Source organism: Talpa occidentalis, unplaced genomic scaffold (assembly GCF_014898055.3).
Source record: "Talpa occidentalis isolate TD23 unplaced genomic scaffold, MPIMG_talOcc4v2.1 talOcc4.12, whole genome shotgun sequence".
Lineage (NCBI taxonomy): Eukaryota > Metazoa > Chordata > Mammalia > Eulipotyphla > Talpidae > Talpa > Talpa occidentalis.
Genome location: NW_023601212.1, coordinates 53,380,797 through 53,401,172, shown reverse-complemented (window position 1 = coordinate 53,401,172; position 20,376 = coordinate 53,380,797). Strand labels below are relative to the sequence as shown.

At 48.4% G+C, this 20,376-nt stretch overlaps 1 protein-coding gene and 1 long non-coding RNA gene across 7 annotated transcripts in view; one reads left to right on the top strand and one right to left on the bottom strand.

Moving 5' to 3' along the window:
* CACNA1E (calcium voltage-gated channel subunit alpha1 E) overlaps nucleotides 1–20,063 on the top strand; it is a 464,826-nt gene extending 444,763 nt beyond the window's left edge. For 4 of the 6 annotated variants that reach the window (XM_054693427.1, XM_054693426.1, XM_054693430.1 and 1 more), the window contains 10 exons: nucleotides 799–895; nucleotides 3,049–3,154; nucleotides 3,956–4,063; nucleotides 4,631–4,731; nucleotides 5,029–5,129; nucleotides 7,927–8,038; nucleotides 10,730–10,858; nucleotides 11,754–11,934; nucleotides 12,803–12,993; nucleotides 14,616–20,063. In XM_054693427.1, coding sequence (XP_054549402.1) covers nucleotides 799–895; nucleotides 3,049–3,154; nucleotides 3,956–4,063; nucleotides 4,631–4,731; nucleotides 5,029–5,129; nucleotides 7,927–8,038; nucleotides 10,730–10,858; nucleotides 11,754–11,934; nucleotides 12,803–12,993; nucleotides 14,616–15,158 — 1,669 coding nt within the window. In that variant the 3' untranslated portion in view covers nucleotides 15,159–20,063. Of the gene's footprint in view, nucleotides 1–798; nucleotides 896–3,048; nucleotides 3,155–3,955; nucleotides 4,064–4,630; nucleotides 4,732–5,028; nucleotides 5,130–7,926; nucleotides 8,039–10,729; nucleotides 10,859–11,753; nucleotides 11,935–12,802; nucleotides 12,994–14,615 lie in introns of those variants that run through there. The other 2 variants (XM_037506339.2, XM_054693429.1) reach the window with 2 other exon arrangements.
* LOC119241210 (uncharacterized) overlaps nucleotides 5,326–20,376 on the bottom strand; it is a 62,419-nt gene continuing 47,368 nt past the window's right edge. The window contains exons 5-12 of the long non-coding RNA XR_005124266.2: nucleotides 18,699–18,791; nucleotides 14,969–15,125; nucleotides 13,927–14,004; nucleotides 12,630–13,021; nucleotides 11,724–11,980; nucleotides 8,685–8,757; nucleotides 7,902–8,035; nucleotides 5,326–5,464 (exon numbers count right to left, since the gene is read on the bottom strand). This is a non-coding gene — a long non-coding RNA (uncharacterized LOC119241210). The remainder of the gene's footprint in view (nucleotides 5,465–7,901; nucleotides 8,036–8,684; nucleotides 8,758–11,723; nucleotides 11,981–12,629; nucleotides 13,022–13,926; nucleotides 14,005–14,968; nucleotides 15,126–18,698; nucleotides 18,792–20,376) is intronic.

Sequence of the window (20,376 nt, the reverse complement as noted above, 5' to 3'; positions counted from 1 at the left end):
CTGCTCAGACTCTTTAAACTCCACCCGGTGAACCTGCAGCCGCATGTGGGGAGAGCCAGGGAGGGCAGCATGGCATGCAAGAGGCTCTTCCTCCTCCTGGTTTTGTTTCTTCTGTCCCCAGCATGCCAAGATCCTGGGGCATGCCGGGGCATAAAGAGCTCTCTCTCCACAGAGCCAGGTGGAAGCAACGGGCCGACTCACCAGCAGCCACAGCCCCCCACTTTCAGTGCAAGTGAAAGCCTCCTGCTGCACACACACCACAGGGGGATACACGACGCTCCGCCTGTGGGTTCAGCGGACAAAGGCCTGACTTCCAGGCCAGCACCCCTTCTAGCTGGGGCCAGAAGTTTGAACCCATGGCTGAGGCACCGTCTATCCGGTTTATACCGCTCACACACAGCCCTGGGAATTGTAAACAAGCTCCTCGTGTTGTATGGGGGGACCGATGGCGTGAACAGGGAAGCAGGAATGCTAATCCTGGAGGAGGAGAAAACCAGTCCCCCAACACAGTGCAGACAGAGGGAGCCAAGGCTGCCACCGTGTTCCCGGGTCTGTGTGGGGCGTGATATAAATCTGCATCAGGATGGAGTCACGTGTATGATTTGCTTTGATTAACAGGTTTCCTATTCTTTTCCTGTTTGTCCATTTTGTTTTTCTGTATTATTTTGTTTGTTTGTTTTTGGCTTTCTGGGAATGCCTGATCTCCTCCTACCTGTCTGCATCCTTCTCCCAACTGCCCTGCCACCCCCCACCCCGCCGCCCTGCCCCCATCCCAATGTCCCCTCCCTCCATGAGCAGTGGCCGCATCCATTACACTGAGATGTATGAAATGCTGACTCTCATGTCACCACCGCTAGGCCTCGGCAAGAGATGTCCCTCCAAAGTGGCATATAAGGTAGACCACCCCTTCCTTTGTTCCGGGCTACAGACCAACAGGAAACTGGGGTCCAGCTGTGGGGAGGCCAGAACATGGGGAGGAAGCCGGGCTGGGGAGGCGGAGGAGGAGGGAAGCAATGAGAGCTGATGAGACGGAGGCGGCAGGAAGAAGTAAGCCAGGAAATGATACAGGGATGGTTTGCTCTGCTCTTCCATGTGGGTTTTTTCACGTGTTATCCCGTGTTTCTGCAAGTGTTTGGCTTCTCATGAGTGGGTCACTAGCAAGGGAATGTTTAGTGCATTTCCTTTGGAGGAGGGAGAGTGTGGCCTGTGGAATAGTATCTATGGGCAAGAAGGAAGCCTACAGAAAAACAGCTACCAGAACGTGCGTGTATATGTGTGTGTGTATGTATATGTATATATATATATATATATATATATGTGTATGTATATATGTATATATGTGTGTGTGTATACACACACACATATACATACACATACACACACACATACAAACACACATCTATCAATTTTCAACCAGACAAGCAAAAGAGATCATACAGAATTTCCTCTAAACAAAACTCCAGGAGAAATTTTTAGGAGGGAAACTCTTAAAAAATGAGTTTCCTCTATGGTGTAGGACAAGACTACAGCATAGTTCCTTCTGGGTATCGGATAAAAGAGGAACATGACTTCAATGCCATGATGCTGATGAGTGGTGCCGCTTCCTGCCCCATTATCCCAGCATCCTATTTCTCTTGCAGATTCGGGGCAAAGGGTGACAATGGGCGGAAGTTGCAGACAGCACTTGAGTTGTCTTACTGGCATGGCCGGCGTGGCCGAGTTATCAGTGGAGTCCCCATGGCTTGCTCAGAGCAATATTGCCCATTGAGGGTCAGTTACCGTTAGGGTGCTCACAGCTTTGGGGCCTGCATTTGTCTCCACAGATCAGTGCCTCTGCTTAGTGCCCCATTGGTGTTTAGACTTATTGAGAACTTAGGAGCTCTTCATTCACCTAGGAATACAGCACAGCTCAGAGGACTAGGAGAGAGCTGGAACTCAGATACAAACGAGAAACTGACTTTACACTCTAAGATGATCTGGAGATTCACGACAGGCGAGCTCTCCCAGTGGCATATTTGAGACCCTGCCTGGGAAGACACATGTCCCTCCTGGCCAGACCAGTGGTTCTGCCAGAGGACCAACTCCTGCTGCCACCAAGTTGTGTAGCCACAGGGAGCATCTCATTGGAACGGAGCCATCAGGAACCTTGATTCACCCCCGTACACGGCTCATGCACAGCTCAGGGGCTGGCATCCTTTTTGCTCATGATGGCCACATCCAAGAGCCAGGTGGTAGAATGTGGCCCTGAGTTCTTTGAATTTCTAGGAGGAAGCTTGAAGGGGTGTGGGGTAAAGAGGAAAAAGTACATGGATTCCAAAAGCAAGATACTCTCTGGAAAGTGGATTTGGCCATTTCAGTTCGATCCCTTCCTTTGGGTGGGGAAACGGGGCCTGCCCACTCTGCTCCTGCCTTGCTCACCCCTCTCTCTTCTCTGCTGTCCCCAGCCCTCCTCCCCGAGACCCTGTCTGCACTCTCCCCCTTTTCCATCCTGTTCCACCTCATCCTTTTGGATAAGTTGGACTTAATGCATGTTCAGTCACGTGCTGGCAAATTCCATCTTTAAAGACTCAAAAAGGGGGCATCAGGATGCATCTTTAAAGTCAGAAAAGCAGAGAAAAATCTCTGCCCCCACTGTCTTTCCATGTGAGTTGGGGGTGTTTGCGGGACGAGTGCTAATAGCAAGCAGCCTTGAAACAGGGAAGGGGCCACCTCCCAGAGCTGCCTCCTTCCCCGGAGCCGCTGCTTTTAGAAGTCACTTCCCTTTGCTATTACAGACATTCTGAGGACCATGGCGGAGTCCTGCAGAATGATTGCCCCCCCTTCCCTTGCAATTTGGCATCACCCCTTAGGAAAAAACCAAACAGAACCAAACAGCAACAAATGAGCCTTCAGTGAGATGTGGGAAGAGTAGGATTGGGAGAGGGGGGTGGGGAATCCTTGCCCTTCTTTTTTGTCTCTGCATTTGACCTCTGCACTTTTCTTCCCTTCTCACCAAGGTTTCTTTCGATATTTTTTTCTCCCGCTGCTGCTTTTCTCTATTTCACACAGAGGTTGGTCTTGATGAACATGCCTGTAGCTGAGGACATGACTGTCCACTTCACCTCTACGCTGATGGCTCTGATTCGGACAGCCCTGGACATCAAAATTGCCAAAGGTAAGCTTGGGAGGGAAGGGAGATTCTGGAGCAATCCAAACAGGGCGGTGCAGGAGGAGATGGATGAGCTGTGAAGCGTCCAGCAATGCTGTGACCCAGAGATCAAATACTAGGATCCTGCTTTCTTCTTTGAGATTCTACCTGACAAAATGGATGGGTTGACCATCACTAAAGCTCCTTCCACCTTTAAACAGTCAGGACCTGGCACCTAGCAGGCGCTGTGGAAATAATTTGTTTCCTGAACACACGAGTTTTAATTTCATCGTTTTCTTCCTGTGTCATCGTCTTGGGAGGCTTCTGAGGCGAACCCTGGTATGGTAGTATTTTGCTCCTCTTGCTTTCTAAGTCAGTGCTTTAACAGAGAAAAGGTTTACTACTTCTATATGGACCTCCAGCCTTCCTGCTCATGCCTGACCCAAATCCTTTCAAAAATTAGGTCACTCAGACCACGGAGTCAGAGTCTCTAGAAGAACTGATGTTCATACAGTGAGACAGGGAGGCTTGCTGCCCGCTCTCGTTTTCCCCTCTAATATGTTAAGCACCTGCTAGGCTTCGGGAGCTGGTGGGAAAGCTGATGTCAGGTCTCAGGAGGCCTTGGCTGAGTCACCGAAAATGGAGCCAGGTGCATTCTGCTGCTTCAGCAGAAAGGCCTGGCATGGCAAGATCCACCGTCACCAAGTGCCAAGATTTCCTCTGAGAATGAGGTGCCCTGCCGACTCAGCTCCTGCCCCGACCTGCTCCTCAGTGCTTGGTATTTCTACGTCTGTTCTGTGTGTGTATTAAAAACTATTCTTATTTTAGGTGGTGCGGACAGGCAGCAGCTAGACTCAGAGCTCCAAAAGGAGACCCTGGCCATCTGGCCTCACCTGTCCCAGAAGATGCTAGATCTGCTGGTGCCCATGCCCAAAGGTGTGGGGTCTCTTCCTGTGTATCCTTGTCACTGAAGGTCGCATGCCCCAAGGCTGCATCTTTGGGGTGGGGAGGACACAGTGATTAAGGAGATAAGGGGAGATTGTTCTTTTGTCCTCAAGAAACTTAAATCCTTCATTAAGTCCTTTTTGATACTGGTAATGGAAAAACATTTTCTCAAGATCAGTCCTTTTGATACTGGTAATGGAAAGACATTTTCTGAAGATTAGTCACTGTGCTAGCAGGTAAACTTCTTACCTAAGAAGTTTAGCTCTCTTCCTTCCATCTGATACTGCTCAGCAAGCCCTCAGACAGTTAGGAAAAGGGTGCTGTTATGTACAGGTAGAAATCTAGGCCATTGGGAGATGATGCTTACAAGTGTACCACTTTACATTAGCACCAGCACTGGGGGGCAGTGGGAGTAGGAGACCCATTTACTTTGTGCCTGGCACAGAGGGAGCCTTCAGGTGGATGAGTGGCCGAGGGGGGGATCTTGCTTCAGAGAGTGGGAAGGAAGCTGTGAGGCCGCCTCACTCTCTCTCTTCTATGCCACATTTGTGATTTTAGCCTCTGACCTGACTGTGGGCAAAATCTATGCAGCAATGATGATCATGGACTACTACAAGCAGAGTAAGGTGAAGAAGCAGAGGCAGCAGCTGGAGGAACAGGTGAGGGTCGATGACAGCACGGTGGGTGGGCTCTGAGGGCCCCAAAGAGACAGGCCTGTACATCCCAGGTGGATGGTGCCCAGAAGTGTCTGTAGCAGAGCTCAGGTGGGGAAGGGCAGGGTTCAGGAACTTTCCTAGATTGGGGGATTAAAATCTATGGGATGAAAATCCCAGCTTGTCAAAACATTAAACTGATCATACCAGGTATGGATCATGTTCCTTGTACCCCAACAGTAAGCAGTATTTCCCTTTATAATCAGTTGACTTCCTCTTTTCTCCTTCCCACTTTTAACACAGAAAAACGCACCCATGTTCCAGCGCATGGAGCCCTCCTCCCTGCCTCAGGAGATCATCGCTAATGCCAAAGCCCTGCCTTATCTCCAGCAGGACCCAGGCCTGTGAGTATGAGAGTGTCTACAGCCCTCCTGTCCCTCGTGCAGGCCCAGAAACCAGTCACCCTGAGGGGCCCAAGAAATTACAGCTCTGAGCTGAATGAGTCTTTCTCCACGGCTGCATCTAGAGATGGTCATTCGGTGAATAAGGGGAGAAAGCACAGGGAGCAGTGTGAATGGACAAATGACATAGAGTCTGTCAGTATCACCACTTTATGTAGGAGCTGGAGCATGTTAATGGAGGCTTAGGAAGCTGCCCAAGGCCATACGGCTGGCAGGAGGCAGAACTGGAATTCAAGTCTGTTATCTTCTGAGTCTAGAGTCTCGCCATTGCACTGGATCTGTAATGAACAAAAGAAATCTTAGATCAGGAACACACGAAAAAACCTTCGTAGAAAGTAGAAGCAAAAACTTAACTAAGGACCAAATTCTTCTGAATCCCAAACTGGTTGTTAATTATAAATGACCGATCGTAGCACCCGTACCTCCTAGCATTACCTTTCCATCCAGAGAGCTCATGGGGCGAGCCTCAGGGGCCATGGGTCCTCTACCCCGTCAATGTTTTTTTTTTTTTTAATACATTTTTTAAAGATTTATTTATACAAGAACTGGGGTACAGGCCAGATCCACAGGAGGGTTTGAAGATTCACCAGGGCAGGCTATGGCAGTGCGATGTAAAAGCAGCAGCACCCCTGGTTTGCAGAGGGACTCACAGGTAAACTCTCAAGATGGCTGGACCTGTGAGAGCTCAGCCGAGGGGGCAGGTCATGACTTTTGAGAGGCACACAGGTGCCAGAACTTAGGGGTATTACAAGCAGGACACATTTGCTCAGTTTCCTCCAGAGATGTGGGGTTTTATACATCAGACCGACATGACCAAATTGGGGCTTTCCAAGATCATTGAATCCAGTGTGGACTTGGTAGATCAGAAGGGAGCAATTCATGTGACAAGACACTTTTAAGAGGTGATGGCAATTGTGTAAATTATTAATGACTTGGACTCACAGAAGTGGGGAGAGTCAGACGTAGATATTTAATACCTAGAGTGGATGGGATTTGGTGACGGATTTGCTACATGAAGAGGGTCAAAGATCACCCTTGGGTTTCTGGTTTGAGCCTTTAAGTGGCTGTTGCTACATTTTCTGAAATAGGGGCCCAGTGGAACAGCAGGGTTTGTTTCTGGAACCCGTTATTGGAAAGAGGAAACTTGTCATTTTCAATGATCTAATTACAGTTCTGAAAAGTGGTAAGAAGAAAAAAGTGCAGCATGACCTCAGTGCATGTGATGGGGAAAGTGGTGGGGAGATTCCTTAGGAAGTGGCTTTTGTGTCTGAGGCAGAAAGAAGCCTCGCGAACCCAATACATGGGGGTGGCTGGTGAGGCAGGGACCATTCAGAAAGGCCACATTCAGCATCTCGCCTGTTGCCCTTCAAATTTTTTAAAGCAAGAGGTCGCTCTGAGTGCCCGTTATTCAACTCTAGGTGGTTGTTCAGTGAGTCCAAGGAGGTAATTCTGCAGTTACTCATTTTGTATATCACAGTATTCGCCCATTCCCAGTGGTTCTCAGGAGAGGCACACTGAGGTAGATGACTGGGTTTTAAATGACCTGCTTGAAGGTCAATTCCTCTAGAGCAGTTGTGAAAATTCAGCTCACTGGCAGCAACAGCACAGATTCGGGGATTCTCTGTTGTTCATGTCTCTCCCTGTGAACCCACTCCAGGTGCTGCCACTGTACCTGTGGATTATGCTAAGTAACTAGCAATCCTTGCTCAGGCTTTGAGTTTTCCATTAGCACCAGATTCCACAAGGAAATGGCTTTCCCTGGAACAGAAGTCTGACACTGGAGAAAGGGTGTCCTGTCTCTCCCTCCTAACTCTAACACCACCCAGAGGAAGCTGCTGCCCAGCACCGACCACTCACTCTGCACTCCTGAGCAGGTCAAGAGTAACTTATTATCCCAGAAGCAACAGCAAGCAAACTCTCAGTGAAGATTGGCTGGCTCTGCCTTGGACTATGAGTCTGGCAGAGTCAGTGGTTTAACAACAGGCGACACTTTCCATCTCTTTCATTCAGAGGCTTCTAGACACTTATCACCATTTAAGCATCTTCCCACAGAGCCCTCCATCCAGATGTTGCTACCTCCTCGACACCCTTCTGAAACCATCCCTCTGGTGGTCACAAACCAACACACAGTGTCTGGCAGAGACATTAAATGTCCATGATATTAAGTGTTCAGTTTGGCCAGATACAGTGACACTAAAATAAATGCCTGTTCTTACTGAGTGTGGAGGAAATTTGTTGAAAGACCATGCCTACTTAATATTTAAACAAACTGTTCACTGTTTAAACTATGGCATTTTTCTGCCGAATTGGAGAAACTGAGCAGAAACAAGTTTACAATCTAGCATTGGTCTTCCATATGGCTCAGTGTGACAAATGATGTCATTTGTCACAGATATGCTGGTCGCCAGCAGAATGAGTGGTTCCATATGCAGGTTGAAAGCAGTAGTTTCTCTTTTCCAATGCTGTTTTTTGTTTTTCTTTTTTAATTTTCTATTCTAGGACCAGTAACCTAATCTATATCCCAGTAACCAGAAAAATAGTTGCACAGGACCGTAGATTTCCACCCCAACCTGTTAATTCTCCAGAGGAGCACCAGGGTTACAAGCCAGTCAAGGTTGATGGGTGCTGCCCTTGCCGGGAAGGAAGTCTAGTTTGGGGTGGGATTGGCGGTGGCTGCTGCCATGACTATTTCTCTATCTCGTATGTACACATTACCTCTGAGTTTGACCTTGCTTTTCAGGAGTGGCCGTAGTGGATACACGTCGATGAGTCCACTCTCCCCCCAGGAAATATTCCAGTTGGCTTGTATGGACCCAGCTGATGATGGACAGTTCCAGGAACAGCAATCTCTGGTGAATGAATGAGTTACATGACCTCAAAAATACTTAGAGGGTTTCCTGATCCCGCCCCGCTGGCATTTTCAAATTTTATTTCATCACCATGGTCGATCAGGGGCCCTTTTTAATAGTCCAACCAATTACCCTGGGACTTTCCTTCCCTCCCCCTTTCATAACTGAGCTCCCATTAGCTTCTGACAAATGCTCCCTTGTACAACTACTAGAGTCCCAAAGCCCCTGACCTGCTGCAGGGACATATATTGCTTCCAGCCCAGACTTTTTAGTTGCTTCCCTTTAACATGGACTGTTGAAGCAAAAGTCACAAATAAGATCTTGCCTTTGATGTAGGGAGCCTTAGGATCAATCATAGACTAAGTGGCACCAACTGGGCTACTTGTGGGAACACAGGAATGCCCCCAAGCCAGCTCTCCTAGAGACCTCAAGTAGCAGGTGCTTGGGTGCAGGCAAACTGACCCTTTTGGTCACAATTCCGTAAGGTCAAATACATTCTAAGGAGTCCCTAAAGGTGGGCAATAGTGTAACTGGTAAAATTCCTGAACAACAAATTGCACCAATTTGAGCTTGGGGAAAACAGGGCAGATGGAACTTTAGATTTTGCTAACACAAGGATGATGTGATTCTCAGAACAGAAAAACTTTACCATGGTTCTTCATTCAGGAGCCATGAGATCAAATCCCCTCTGAGCATAAAATGAAAGCTGGGTGTACACTGGCCTGGAGAGAAAAAAGACAAAGCCCCACATAAGCAAAAGCCCAATGAGTTCCACGTTGCTTTGATTATATTTCATCTGTGATTTATCTTCCAACCCCTCTCCACTCCTGTGGTATCTCAGGGCCATCCTGAATGGGTGACAGGGGCAGCCAGCTTGTGGCGTGCATGTCTGATGGAGTGGGCACCTTCAGAGGGACAGATTACTTCAGTAATTCAAGCATTAATGGCTGGATCCGTCCCCAGTGATTGCTGACACAGGAAATTGTGCTGTGTTGGGCAGACAGCTAGACCGGACCTCTCCACCATGTAATTGCCCGAGGGTGTTCTCAGTAAGGTGGGCAGACAACCTTGGCGTAATTCTCTGCCTTCTTGCCACTGAGGAACCTTTCACCAAGGCCCAGGGACTAATTGGCACAGGTCATTTGTTTCATAAAAGGGCCTCTCAGCATTTTACAGCTTGTTTGCCTGGTGGGGGAAAAGCTCAATAATGTGTCCTTTCTTTCACAGGAAGCCTTTTTTACTCCATGATCCTTTCTTCGGGTCCCCAGGGCTGAGCCGTAGTGCCAGGACTCTGGATGTGTGTTCATCTCATTGTCAGTACTGGTGTCTGTAATTCAATCCGAGTGTCAGCCTGTGCTACACACTCACCACTGTGTGCTCCTGCCCATCCCTCGGGGCCCCTGCTCCACGTCCTGAGGCGTGGCCATAATGTGTGTGTGTGCATATGGGGTATGTGTTACCACATGTGTTTCAAGTCAGACCTGTGTGCTCTACAAAGCATGTCCTCGCAAAACACTGACTTCCTTCAGTGCACACGTCACATGTCCTGGGAAGGCAGCCCCCCATTTACACCAGCACCATTTAACCAAAAGGTCATGGAGACTAGGGGGGGGCACCTTTTCCTTTGGCAGTGCCCTACTCCTATACCAGTGTTTTTAGGGTATCATTTCCTAAATGTAGAATAGCAGAGAATAGCTTTTCCCTCTTCCCTGCTATAACCTCCAAGATGTTCTTTACTTGGTGGCCCACTTAAATATATTTCTAAGTCAGCTCCACTCTTTATGCAGTGACATTAGCTAGCTCTGTAGAGGATGTGCATTTGCAATTAACATTCTTTAATCAGGAAAACAACAAAATTGGACCGGACCTTAGAGAGTTCTAATCCAATCTTCTAACTCTGTAGAGGGGCATTGGCCAGTTCAATAACAGCCTCCATATAATGTCCCAATTGAGCACTTGAAAAATGGCTCAAAATTTGAGATGAGCTGTCAGTGTAAAATACGAACCAGTGTCAGAGAGCTGGTATTTAAAAAATGCAAAATGGCATTCATTTTTAGGTATTGATTATATGTAGGCACGAGAATATTTGGATATATTGGGTTAAATAAATTTCCTGAGTTTCTTTAAGTTACATAAGTCATTTGCACTATGTTTCTATTAGACTATATAGTTTTCAAGAGATGGCCACCCATCACCATTTTGGGATGGTTTCAACTATAAGAAAACTCTTAGTTAATAAAACCATATCTTAAGGTTTAAGAAGCTATATGACATCTGGAATTGGTGGCTTTGCTTAGACTGCTGATTCCTATTTAGTTGATAAATGGCTTCTTCAGATTAAAATAAACCCAACAATACCAACTCTCCAAAAGTAAACTTCACATATTGGAAAAAGTTTTATGACCAGTAGTGTTTGTTTCACAGAACTATAAAATAGGAAGTATCGTTTGGTGGTGAGATGATACAAGACTAGAAAAGGTGATCTTTACCTCTCAATCCCAGTTTGAGCTTTTGGCTTGGGACATCTCGTGTATCACCAATATGCACACATAGACACAAACATACAACCAATGTGAAAGATGTCTCTCTTCGAAAAGCCATTTTTGGTATGGAGGAGGCAGAATAATCCACTGGAAGTGAGAAGCAATGAGATGGAACCAAGTCCCACAAGCTTGGCTGTGTGTTTATTTCCAGGAGCCAGAGGTTAGTGAATTAAAAAGCGTGCAGCCCTCTAACCATGGCATCTACATTCCTTCGGACACCCAGGAGCATGCGGGATCTGGGAGGGCAGCCTCTATGCCACGTCTGACTATGGATCCCCAGGTAAAAAGCAACCACCACTTACCACTTGCAGTGGCATCCTTAGACTGTATTGAATCGGTGGGTTATAAAATAACATCTGATATTTTCAGGTGAGCCCTTGACTTACTCTCACCCTTTCCCCAAAGAAAGCAAAATCTGGTACATGAAACTCTCTACAGCGCCTCCTCCCTGAGAGCAACATCTTCAAGACTCAACTAGCCATATCAGATCTATTTTCTTAGATTTCCCTGGTCTATTTCCTTCCTTTCCCCTTTTCCTGGCTCTTTCAGCAAATATGTAGTCACCTACTTATGCACCTCTGTGTCAGGACTGTCTGTCCTAACCAGTGCGGGCCACGCCTCATTTCTTTGTCTGTTTTCCTGGCTTCTATTTTCTGTCTGTCTGTCTTACATCCAGTTTTGACAGAGACAAGAACTTTGTGGATCTGTATTAACAGTTGTAGCAAATCAAAATGGGAGACTTAAGGCAGCGCAAGGTGGGACTGATAAGGCAGAGCAATGCATTCTTAGTAGCTGTTAAATTATAGGTTCTCCTGTTTCTCCAGTGATATAGGGTGGGACCTTCTCAATTGCCCTCACATATTTAAGAGAGATTAAAGGGTCACTGCAGGGCCTGGCTGAACCCCCGTTGTACATGGCTCTGTGTGGAGGGGTATCCTCTCCTGAGCACAAAGAGAAGACTGGGTCAGTCCCCAGTAACTATGTTAATATGACATAAAGACATTTTCTAGCACAGCCTCCTCCAGCTACAGTCTGAAAAAGAGGGATTCAAGGGGTGTTACGTTTGTAGGGATTACAGTTTTTATTCTTCAACAACCTCAGCCCCATTTCTTTACTTTTAAATCCTTTCGGTAATTAATCCATACCTGTATTCCACTGGGGGCTCATGTTTCTAGGTGGTGACAGACCCCAGCTCCATGAGACGATCGTTTTCCACTATTCGGGATAAGCGTTCCAATTCTTCATGGCTGGAGGAGTTCTCCATGGAGAGAAGCAGCGAAAACACTTACAAGTCTCGCCGCCGGAGTTACCACTCCTCCCTACGGCTGTCAGCTCATCGCCTGAACTCAGATTCAGGTGAGGCGGCTTCCCTATTTGACCCAACAGCAAGCATTGGAAATCACTGGAACAGAATTCAGATAAAGAGCAAAGGGGATTCCATAGCTGACTCAGGTCCCCAAAGCCCTTGCTATTCATCGTAAAGGCGGCTACGTTTCCCTTCTTCCAGAGTAGGGCTACAGAAATTAGGATTGAGACTTTTCAGAGGCCTTCTGTCAAGCCACTGGAGTTCCCTAGGTATCAGAGATCCCCAGCAGGAGCTGGGATTTAACCACCAGCTCCACTAAAAAACAAAGCTCAGAAACTTGAATTAAAGAAAAAGGGTCATATTGGTCAAGAGCTAGAAAATCATTAGCTGGTTCAACTTCTTTATGTTACTAGATGAGAAAACCAAGATCAAAAGCAGTGATGTGCCCCATATTCTCAGGCCAATAGGTGACAGAATTGGGACTAGAACTGAAGTTCTTTGACTATAACAAATGCCATGGTTCTCATCGCTGACATTATGCCAGCTGTGTCATTATTTTAGTTCTTAGCAACTTCTTAATTCCCTTTTACTGGAATATCTCCCCCCTCCCTCCCACCAAGTGTCACCCATGTTTAGGACATAGAGAATTCTTGGGCAAAGAATCCATCTCAGGCATGCCTTAGCATTAAGAAACAACCACATCCTTTGGCATGTACATCTTTTCCATGGCAGTTTGCATACTCACTTCTTCACAAAAGGGCATTTTCAGCCTTTGTCTCCTGCCACCTTTTCAGACCACCCACTGACATGCCAGAGAAGCCAGGATTCCTTAGGGAGAGGGTTCCAGGCTCTGAGACATCTCTGTCCTCCACAATGGGTGCAGGCTGGGTTGTGATGATTGCTCTTGTCGTCTCACAGGCCACAAGTCTGACACTCACCGCTCAGGGGGCAGAGAACGGGGGCGGTCCAAAGAGCGTAAGCATCTTCTTTCTCCTGATGTCTCCCGCTGCAATTCAGAGGAGCGGGGAACCCAGGCCGACTGGGAGTCCCCAGAGCGCCGCCAGTCAAGGTCTCCCAGCGAGGGCAGGTCACAGACGCCCAACAGACAGGTGAGCGGGGACAGGGAAGTCGAGCCTTCTGCAGAGAGAGGGTGGTCTGTTCAATCCAAAGTGCACACTATGGGTACCCCACAGCAAGATTTGAACCCACACAAACTGTTTCACAGGAAACTGTGCCCATTTTGCATGGAGCTCTATTCCTTAATGCTCTGTACTCAGAAATGATACAAATTCACACAAAAAAAAATCCCCTAAGAAAGATGATGGTGTCTGAGATCATTCCATCTCAGTCCTTAGGCTCCAGAGGCAGAGTCACCACAAGTAAATTCACAAAATGTCTCAGGCAGATTTGGGAGGAAAGAATAGTTCTGGAGCCAGAGAAGTATCTTTAGTCAGTTGCATGGGCCTTAGTATTAGTGGGGCTGCAAAATGAACTCAATCTAAGATCCCTACAATAGAGCAATTCAATCTCATTACCTAGCTTCTGGCCATCCCAAGAAAAAATGGGGTCTGGCCTTTTACTGAAATACTAGAGCTGTATGGAAACATTCTCTGGCCCTGTCTTCCCCTGCACCTCCACCTCTGCTGCTCAGTCCAGAAATGGTGTCCAACAGCAATAGGGGGAGGGGAGGACACAGTGCAGAATCACCTAGGGCTTGTGATAACTACATGTTCTTGGAACTTCAAGAATATTCTACTTCCGTAGTGAGACCCACTTGTAAGCAAAACCAAGATATCTGTATATGGGACATTCTGAGCAGATGATTTATAAGGTCCATTTATCAATACCTGCCTCAGGTTCCCTGGGGAATAGGTGAGCAGGTTAGATAAGACCTGAACCAGCAGGTGAGCATGTGAGGTACAGAAGCTGAGTTAACCTCAGCAAGCCACTGCAGACAGAGGCTGAAGTGAAGGCGAGGGAAGGTATTTACAATTTCCCTCCCCAAGAAAGGTTTCCCAGCAGAGTACCTCCAAAAAACTTACCTTTCAGTGTGCCACTTGTTAGGTAGCTAGAGCTTCTAGAGCTTGCTACTTACAGCTTGCTCCATGGAACAGCAGCACCTGGGAGTATGGTTTCACTTATAGCAGGAATATAGGGGAACCAAATAAGACATCAGTGTAAAATAATAATAACAGTACAAAACACCACAAAGCAAAAACAGACGATTATAAACCAGAGACATACTGTACGGGAGGAGGAGGGAGAGGGAAGGAGGGAGGAGCACAGGGGACTGTGGTGATGGTGCCTGGGTGCCTTGGGGAAGGAGATTCTCTGGGGATCAATCTGAGGGGTGGGGGGAAGCAAATATTGTCTAAAAAATGTAAAAAATGATAAATGTTAAAATAAAAAAAGGAAAAAGGAAAAAAAAGAAATGCAGAATCTTGAGCCTCACTCACATCTCCTTGGCCTGCATCTGCAACTGAACATATCAGCATACTGGCAGTGGCCATGCCCTAGTTTAGATGACGCTGACCGCTCTCCGTCTCTAATCCCCGCACCCCTGAGTAGATGTGTGTTATAGGAGAGGCGTCTCCAGCTCAGACCTCTGTCCCCTAGTGCACTGGGCTTCAAACCAAGAGCTCTCTCGGAGGCATTAGGGGTCTTGATTGGGTCCCAAATAGGGATGATGCCAAACCCAGCTTAAACCGGCTGTGTCTCTCGCACTGCACAGGGCACGGGCTCCTTGAGCGAAAGCTCCATTCCCTCCATCTCGGACACCAGCACCCCAAGGCGAAGTCGTCGGCAGCTCCCACCGGTCCCTCCAAAGCCTCGGCCCCTCCTTTCCTACAGCTCCTTGATGCGACACACAGGGAGCGTCTCTCCCCCCGCTGATGGCAGCGAGGGCGGCTCCCCGCTGGCCTCCCAAGCTCTGGAGAGCAACGAGGCCGGCCTGACCGAGTCTTCCAGCTCCCGGCACGCACAGCAGGGCCAGCATGCCTCCCCACAGCGCTACATCTCCGAGCCCTACCTGGCCCTGCACGAAGACTCCCACACCTCGGACTGTGGTGAGGAGGAGACACTCACCTTCGAAGCAGCGGTGGCCACCAGCCTGGGCCGCTCCAACACAATTGGCTCGGCCCCACCCCTGCGGCACAGCTGGCAGATGCCCAATGGGCACTACCGGCGGCGGAGGCGTGGGGGGCCTGGGCCAGGCATGATGTGCGGCGCTGTCAGCGACCTCCTAAGTGACACGGAAGAAGATGACAAATGCTAGAGGCTGCTCCCCCCTCCGATGCATGCTCTTCTCTCACATGGAGAAAATCAAGACCGAATTGGGAAGCCTGTGAGGCCCGGGGGGGAGGAAGAGGGAGGAGGAAGAAGCAAGGACACCATGTAATGTCAGAGGAGAGAAAGGAAAAGACAAACCAGTCAAACCCACCAAATTGCTTTATTTCCCCTTTGCAAGATAGGCACTGCCATAGTTCTGCCTCTTTGCTGGGGAAAGAAATTCCAAGAACATGGAGGGTTATTCCCACAGGAGAAGGGACACGAGGATGGCTATGCTTCCCCTGGCCTCTTCCCACTTTTCTACAAGCCGTGGCGGGATCGAGCCGGCCTGTGTCTATGCGTACTGCCCCGAGAAGCCTGGAAGACTCTCTGGCTCTACACTGGGGAGCCATGGAGACTGTGGGAGAGCACCCTCCTCCCTCCACCGCACCACTGCCGCCAGGCGCTACAGCAGCATCTCATGCTTCCTCCTGTGACTTGTTGCCCCCAAGAAGCACAGGCTAAGTTCAGGAGCATCGGCTGCCAAGGTGGGGGAAGCCAGGGAGGGAGGACAAGCTGCCATGGAAGGGGTCAGAGTGCTGTGGCAGCAGCAGCAAGGGCTGGTCTGGATGAGCAAAGCCATAGCCCAGCAGCCACGCCATGGAGGAAAGGGTGGTCCTGGGGGGAGCAGGTCTGTTAGTACACAGTAGGTGCTGTGAGCACCAGAAGAGGCTGAGGGTACTTGGGGGCCCTAGAGGCACCTACAACTCTGCTAAGCATCATTTTGGAAAAGCATTAATAGCTCTATAGCCAGGGCACCAGCTGAAGAGAGTGGAGTCCAGCCTTACTGCTGGAGCCCCAGGTCAGGCCTTTGACCCAAAGCTACCGGTCATGGGGGGGACACTGAGGGTGAGCTAAGTGCGGTTGGGGGACTTAGGCAGCGTCCATTTCCAGCCCGTACAGTAGTCATTCTGCTTGTGGACAGTGCGGCAGTTGCCCCAGCACACAATGGCTCAGTGTCAGAGCCCACACTCTGGCCCAGAGAGTGGGCCTCTCCACCGGGCAGCCAGAGGCCCAGCCTTCCCTGCCACTCCCCCAAGAGGGCCACACACATACCCGAGGCAGGTCACACGTCGCCTAGTAGGGACTCCTACAGAAATGGGCAAGGCCGAGAGAGAAACAAGAGAAGCTTCCATGAAAGTCAGTCTGCACTCCCCTAAGACCTCCTGCAAGGAAGGACTGATGGTGGCAGCTTCTGCAGCTGATTTGTGGTTGCGGGTCAGTTTGTCAGGATACTTTTAAGGTTATTAGTAAATATACCTCAGCTTCAGCCTGGACTGCTCCTTCGAGCAAAGCAGGCTCTGATGGGGCCTCATCACGCAATGTGACGTAATGAGGCCCTGGGCCAGCACTGGGTTTTACCCTTCCCCAGAGTAAGAGCTGGACAGACAACAGCCTGAGGCCACTATGTCCTTTCTCACCCCCTAAAAAAACTCAGAAAGTGGGACCTTTCAGCTAATCAGTGTCCTTCAGTCTAGATTATCCACTGGCTCAAACATGGCACTGTCTTTCTCTGATGGAGAGGCACCTTTCCCGAAAGTCCCTCCTCACTCTCCAGAGGTGAGGAAGGGCCACCCTTTCCCAGACAAGGACCAGTGGAACCTGCCTCACAGGACCCTCCCTGGGGAGACTCAGAGGCCCAGGACAAAGATCACAGTGTCTAGGCACCTTTTTTATCCTCCTCCAGCCCAGACAGACCCTGGAGTAGGAGCAGTCGGTGGTTGCTATTTATCTTAGAAGACCTCTTTTTTTCTGAGGAAATTTTGGTTTGTAGTTTTTTTGTTTGGGTTGAAACAGTTACATCAGCCTCCAAAAGCCCAATCCAATCATGTGGCTGTAGCACCATTCATCATGGCCCCACCTTCTAGATAGTGATGGAGCTTCATGACCCACGGTCAGCCCCCAAACCAAAGTCGTCCCATGGCAGGAGACTCACGAGGCAGAGACAATGGCCTCCCACTCTCAAGCCCTCTTCTACTTTCCTCTCCTGCTTAGCACATGTGTGCCGGAGGGCAGCTGGGAATATGAGCACCCCGATCCCAACAGACGTGATAGTTACGTAAGACTCAGATGCTGGGCCCTGTAGTGTTGGAAAGGTTTCCTCTGCTCAGCATCATCTCCTGCCAAAGTGCTGCTATGGGCTGCTCTGTGTGCACAAAATTGCTTTCTTCCACCTTGGAAATACAGCTTTCCCTAGGGAAAGGCCTGCAACAGGAAGGCCATTCTGAGCCAGCGTGTCTATTGCATTGTGTTTTGAGAAAGAGAATTGAAGTGATACCTTATGCCATTTCAATAGTGGGAGAAATTTAGGCTGGCAGAGCAATTACCAGAAGTGGAATTTGCCTGCACACAACATTACGAACAGTAAATTGACTGTGCTAGGAAACCTCCTTAGACGCCCGAACTCCTTAAACTCACAGACACAAGTGTTTGAGTCCTGAATAAAGTGATATAAAGCAACAGACATGGTCCCTGACCGACCACCTGGGTTATGAACTCGTTTCCTTGACCCAAGGGATTGGGTTTCTCACCCCTTAGCCTGCACTTACCCTTCTATGAAGACCAGAAAGTAAAAACGAATTTTCTATTAAGTCAAGGATCTCATACTGTAATGACCTCCTTCCATCTCTGAATAGATATGAATTCCAACCTCCCCTCCAGCAGTGGCTAGGGCAGCCCCTCTAGGTACCAGAAACCACCTTGTCTCATCTCTGGAAAAGAGGTCCCTTTAGATGTCAGAATAACCCTCTTTGGGTTCAAAAATATGACAGCATCTTAAGCCCCTCAAAGCAAAAGAAGCCTTAGATACACAACATAACATTTAGTACAGTAGGTTCTTCAGAGGAATCTTTAGCTTTGTGTCCAGTTGGCTTTGCTAATGTTAATCTTCAGCATCTCTTCTAAACAAGCAATGGAGGGAGGGTGTGGAAAAAGAGGAGGGAAAGAAAACCATCCCAGGCAGGTGTTCAACTGGGTTTGCATTCACCTCTCCCTTCACCTAAGGCCCCAGACTTCTGGTGGGGAATTCCTGCCTGTCCCTCTCTCTGTCACCAAGAGGGCAGAGCACCAGCTGGCCTTCAACAATGGGGGCCAGCACCCTCAACTCTAGGCCAAGGTCAGGAAAGAGTTATCTCTACCAGAAAGAGACAGTGCCCTGAGTATCCCCGAGCCATAAACACAACTGCCCGGTATGGGCCTGTCTGTTCTAGCTGAAGAAACTATTCTCTCATCATCCCCCAGGTGCTGAGATCACACACAACATTTCTCTGGGGCTGAACTTCAGATATTCTAAATTTTGCCCTCCCTTGCTTCTGGCAATGGCAAGAGAAACTCCATGTTCCTCTACGCAGCCAGCCTCCTGTCTTGCCCCCTACACATCCCACATGCTGAACCCTCTGTCCCCACGCCAGCCCTTGTTTTGCTGCATGTACCTCTGACCCAACTCCCAAGATGGTTAAATCCATCAGATCCCAGCTTAGTTGCTCACCTGCCTGCCTCTGCTGTGCTCTCTGCTATTGGGGTACACTTTCTTCTCATGAAAAAAAGTTGGGAATTCATAACGCGATAATCACAAGATGATCTGAAGAAGAATGAAAGGCACAGGACTGAGAGGGGGATTATAGACAAAATGTGCACAGATTGCATAAAAAAATCCTCTGCAGGAGAAAGTTCTCTGCAGGCATAACAGAAAACCAAAATTATGTAAAATTTGGTTCTAAGAAAAAGCTCTCTCTCATTCCACCCTATTTCTAAAGTCTGCTCTGGATATTCATTTTTTGGCCCAAGTATTATGGGGTCAAGCCAGGGACAAATCAGGAGTTTTAATTAAGGATTTGCTCAATGATAAATTTGCCAGGATGTATATAGAGGCACATAGGACAGCGGGAAAGGAACAGATAGTCACCTACCCTGCAGGGATCTTGTGAGACTTGAAGGTTAAGAAAGTTCCACTTATGGTTTTGTTTTTTGTTTTCATCAGTTTCAAGGCTTTACATTTTGAGACCCTCCAAGGTTTGGTGCTGCAAAGAGTTGTGATGGGAGGGGCTTGTCCCTACCTTGTGGTGGACTCTCTCCTTTTCATCTGTCCTATCCCTCTTCCCTCCCTCTGGGGCCCAGGGTGTTGTGCTCTGCCCTGGGGGTTCAGGAGAGGACTTTATGATGCAGAAAACGAGGAAAGCAGCTCCTCATATGTGGCCAGGCAAGGCGTGATGGCTTAACCCCAGCCAAGTGCTCCACAGGAAATTGGTCCCTGTTCCAGTCATTGATCACTTAAACATCACCACTCTGAGACTCTTAACAAAAGCCTAACAAAGGTAACTCAGGAGCCAGGAACTATCCTGTCTGTGAGGTAGATCAGAGATTCCACATGAACAAGAACTGCCTGTGCCCATAGTTGTGTCTTTTAATTTTGTGTTTCACCCCTGTTCTGCCTTGGGCCAGGTCTGCCACAGCAGCGCTACAACTGCTGGCTTCTGGCCACAGGGTCAGGCCAGCTACAGACTCCTGAGGAGACCTTCAGCTGCCATGTGCTGCCACATGCATGTAAAAGACATGTCACCTGTGGGAACCAAAGCTTGGGATCAGAAAGAACTATCTTGGGTTTCTAGGGGCCATCTTTCTCTGCCATTGAACCCTTTCTCTTTGACTGTCAGAGGTGTTTGCGTCCCAGAAATCACTCCACACCAAAGAAACCACATCCATAGATGGTCCCCAACTACTGAAGGGTTGGGAAGCTTCTCTCCAGCCAGCTGGTGGAGAAGTATGGGTGAGGCTCACCTCAGTTTCATGGGGGCTGGTGAGGTGGGGAGGAGCAAACTGCCTTCCACTTTTGTCATCTTGCTTCCATGGTGGGGTGGGGGGGGCTAGTCTCTTGATCTTCTAATTGCAAAAAGATTTTATAATAAGCCATGCTTCTATGTAAATACATTATTGAGGTTTGAATTATTACTTCTGGGGTTATGAAAGAATCGTGTAGGTCACATAAAAAGAGTTAAGAGCATTTATGTTTCTGTTGGCAGTCTTATGTTTGGTGCAGGGTTTTGGGAACAGACTTGCCCTAGAAAAGCAAAGAAAGATCAATCTGTGCTCTGAGGAACTTCTGAATCAGCAATCTTTTGGGAAACAAATTCCATCACATTTAATGATACATTATTTGAGTAAAAAAT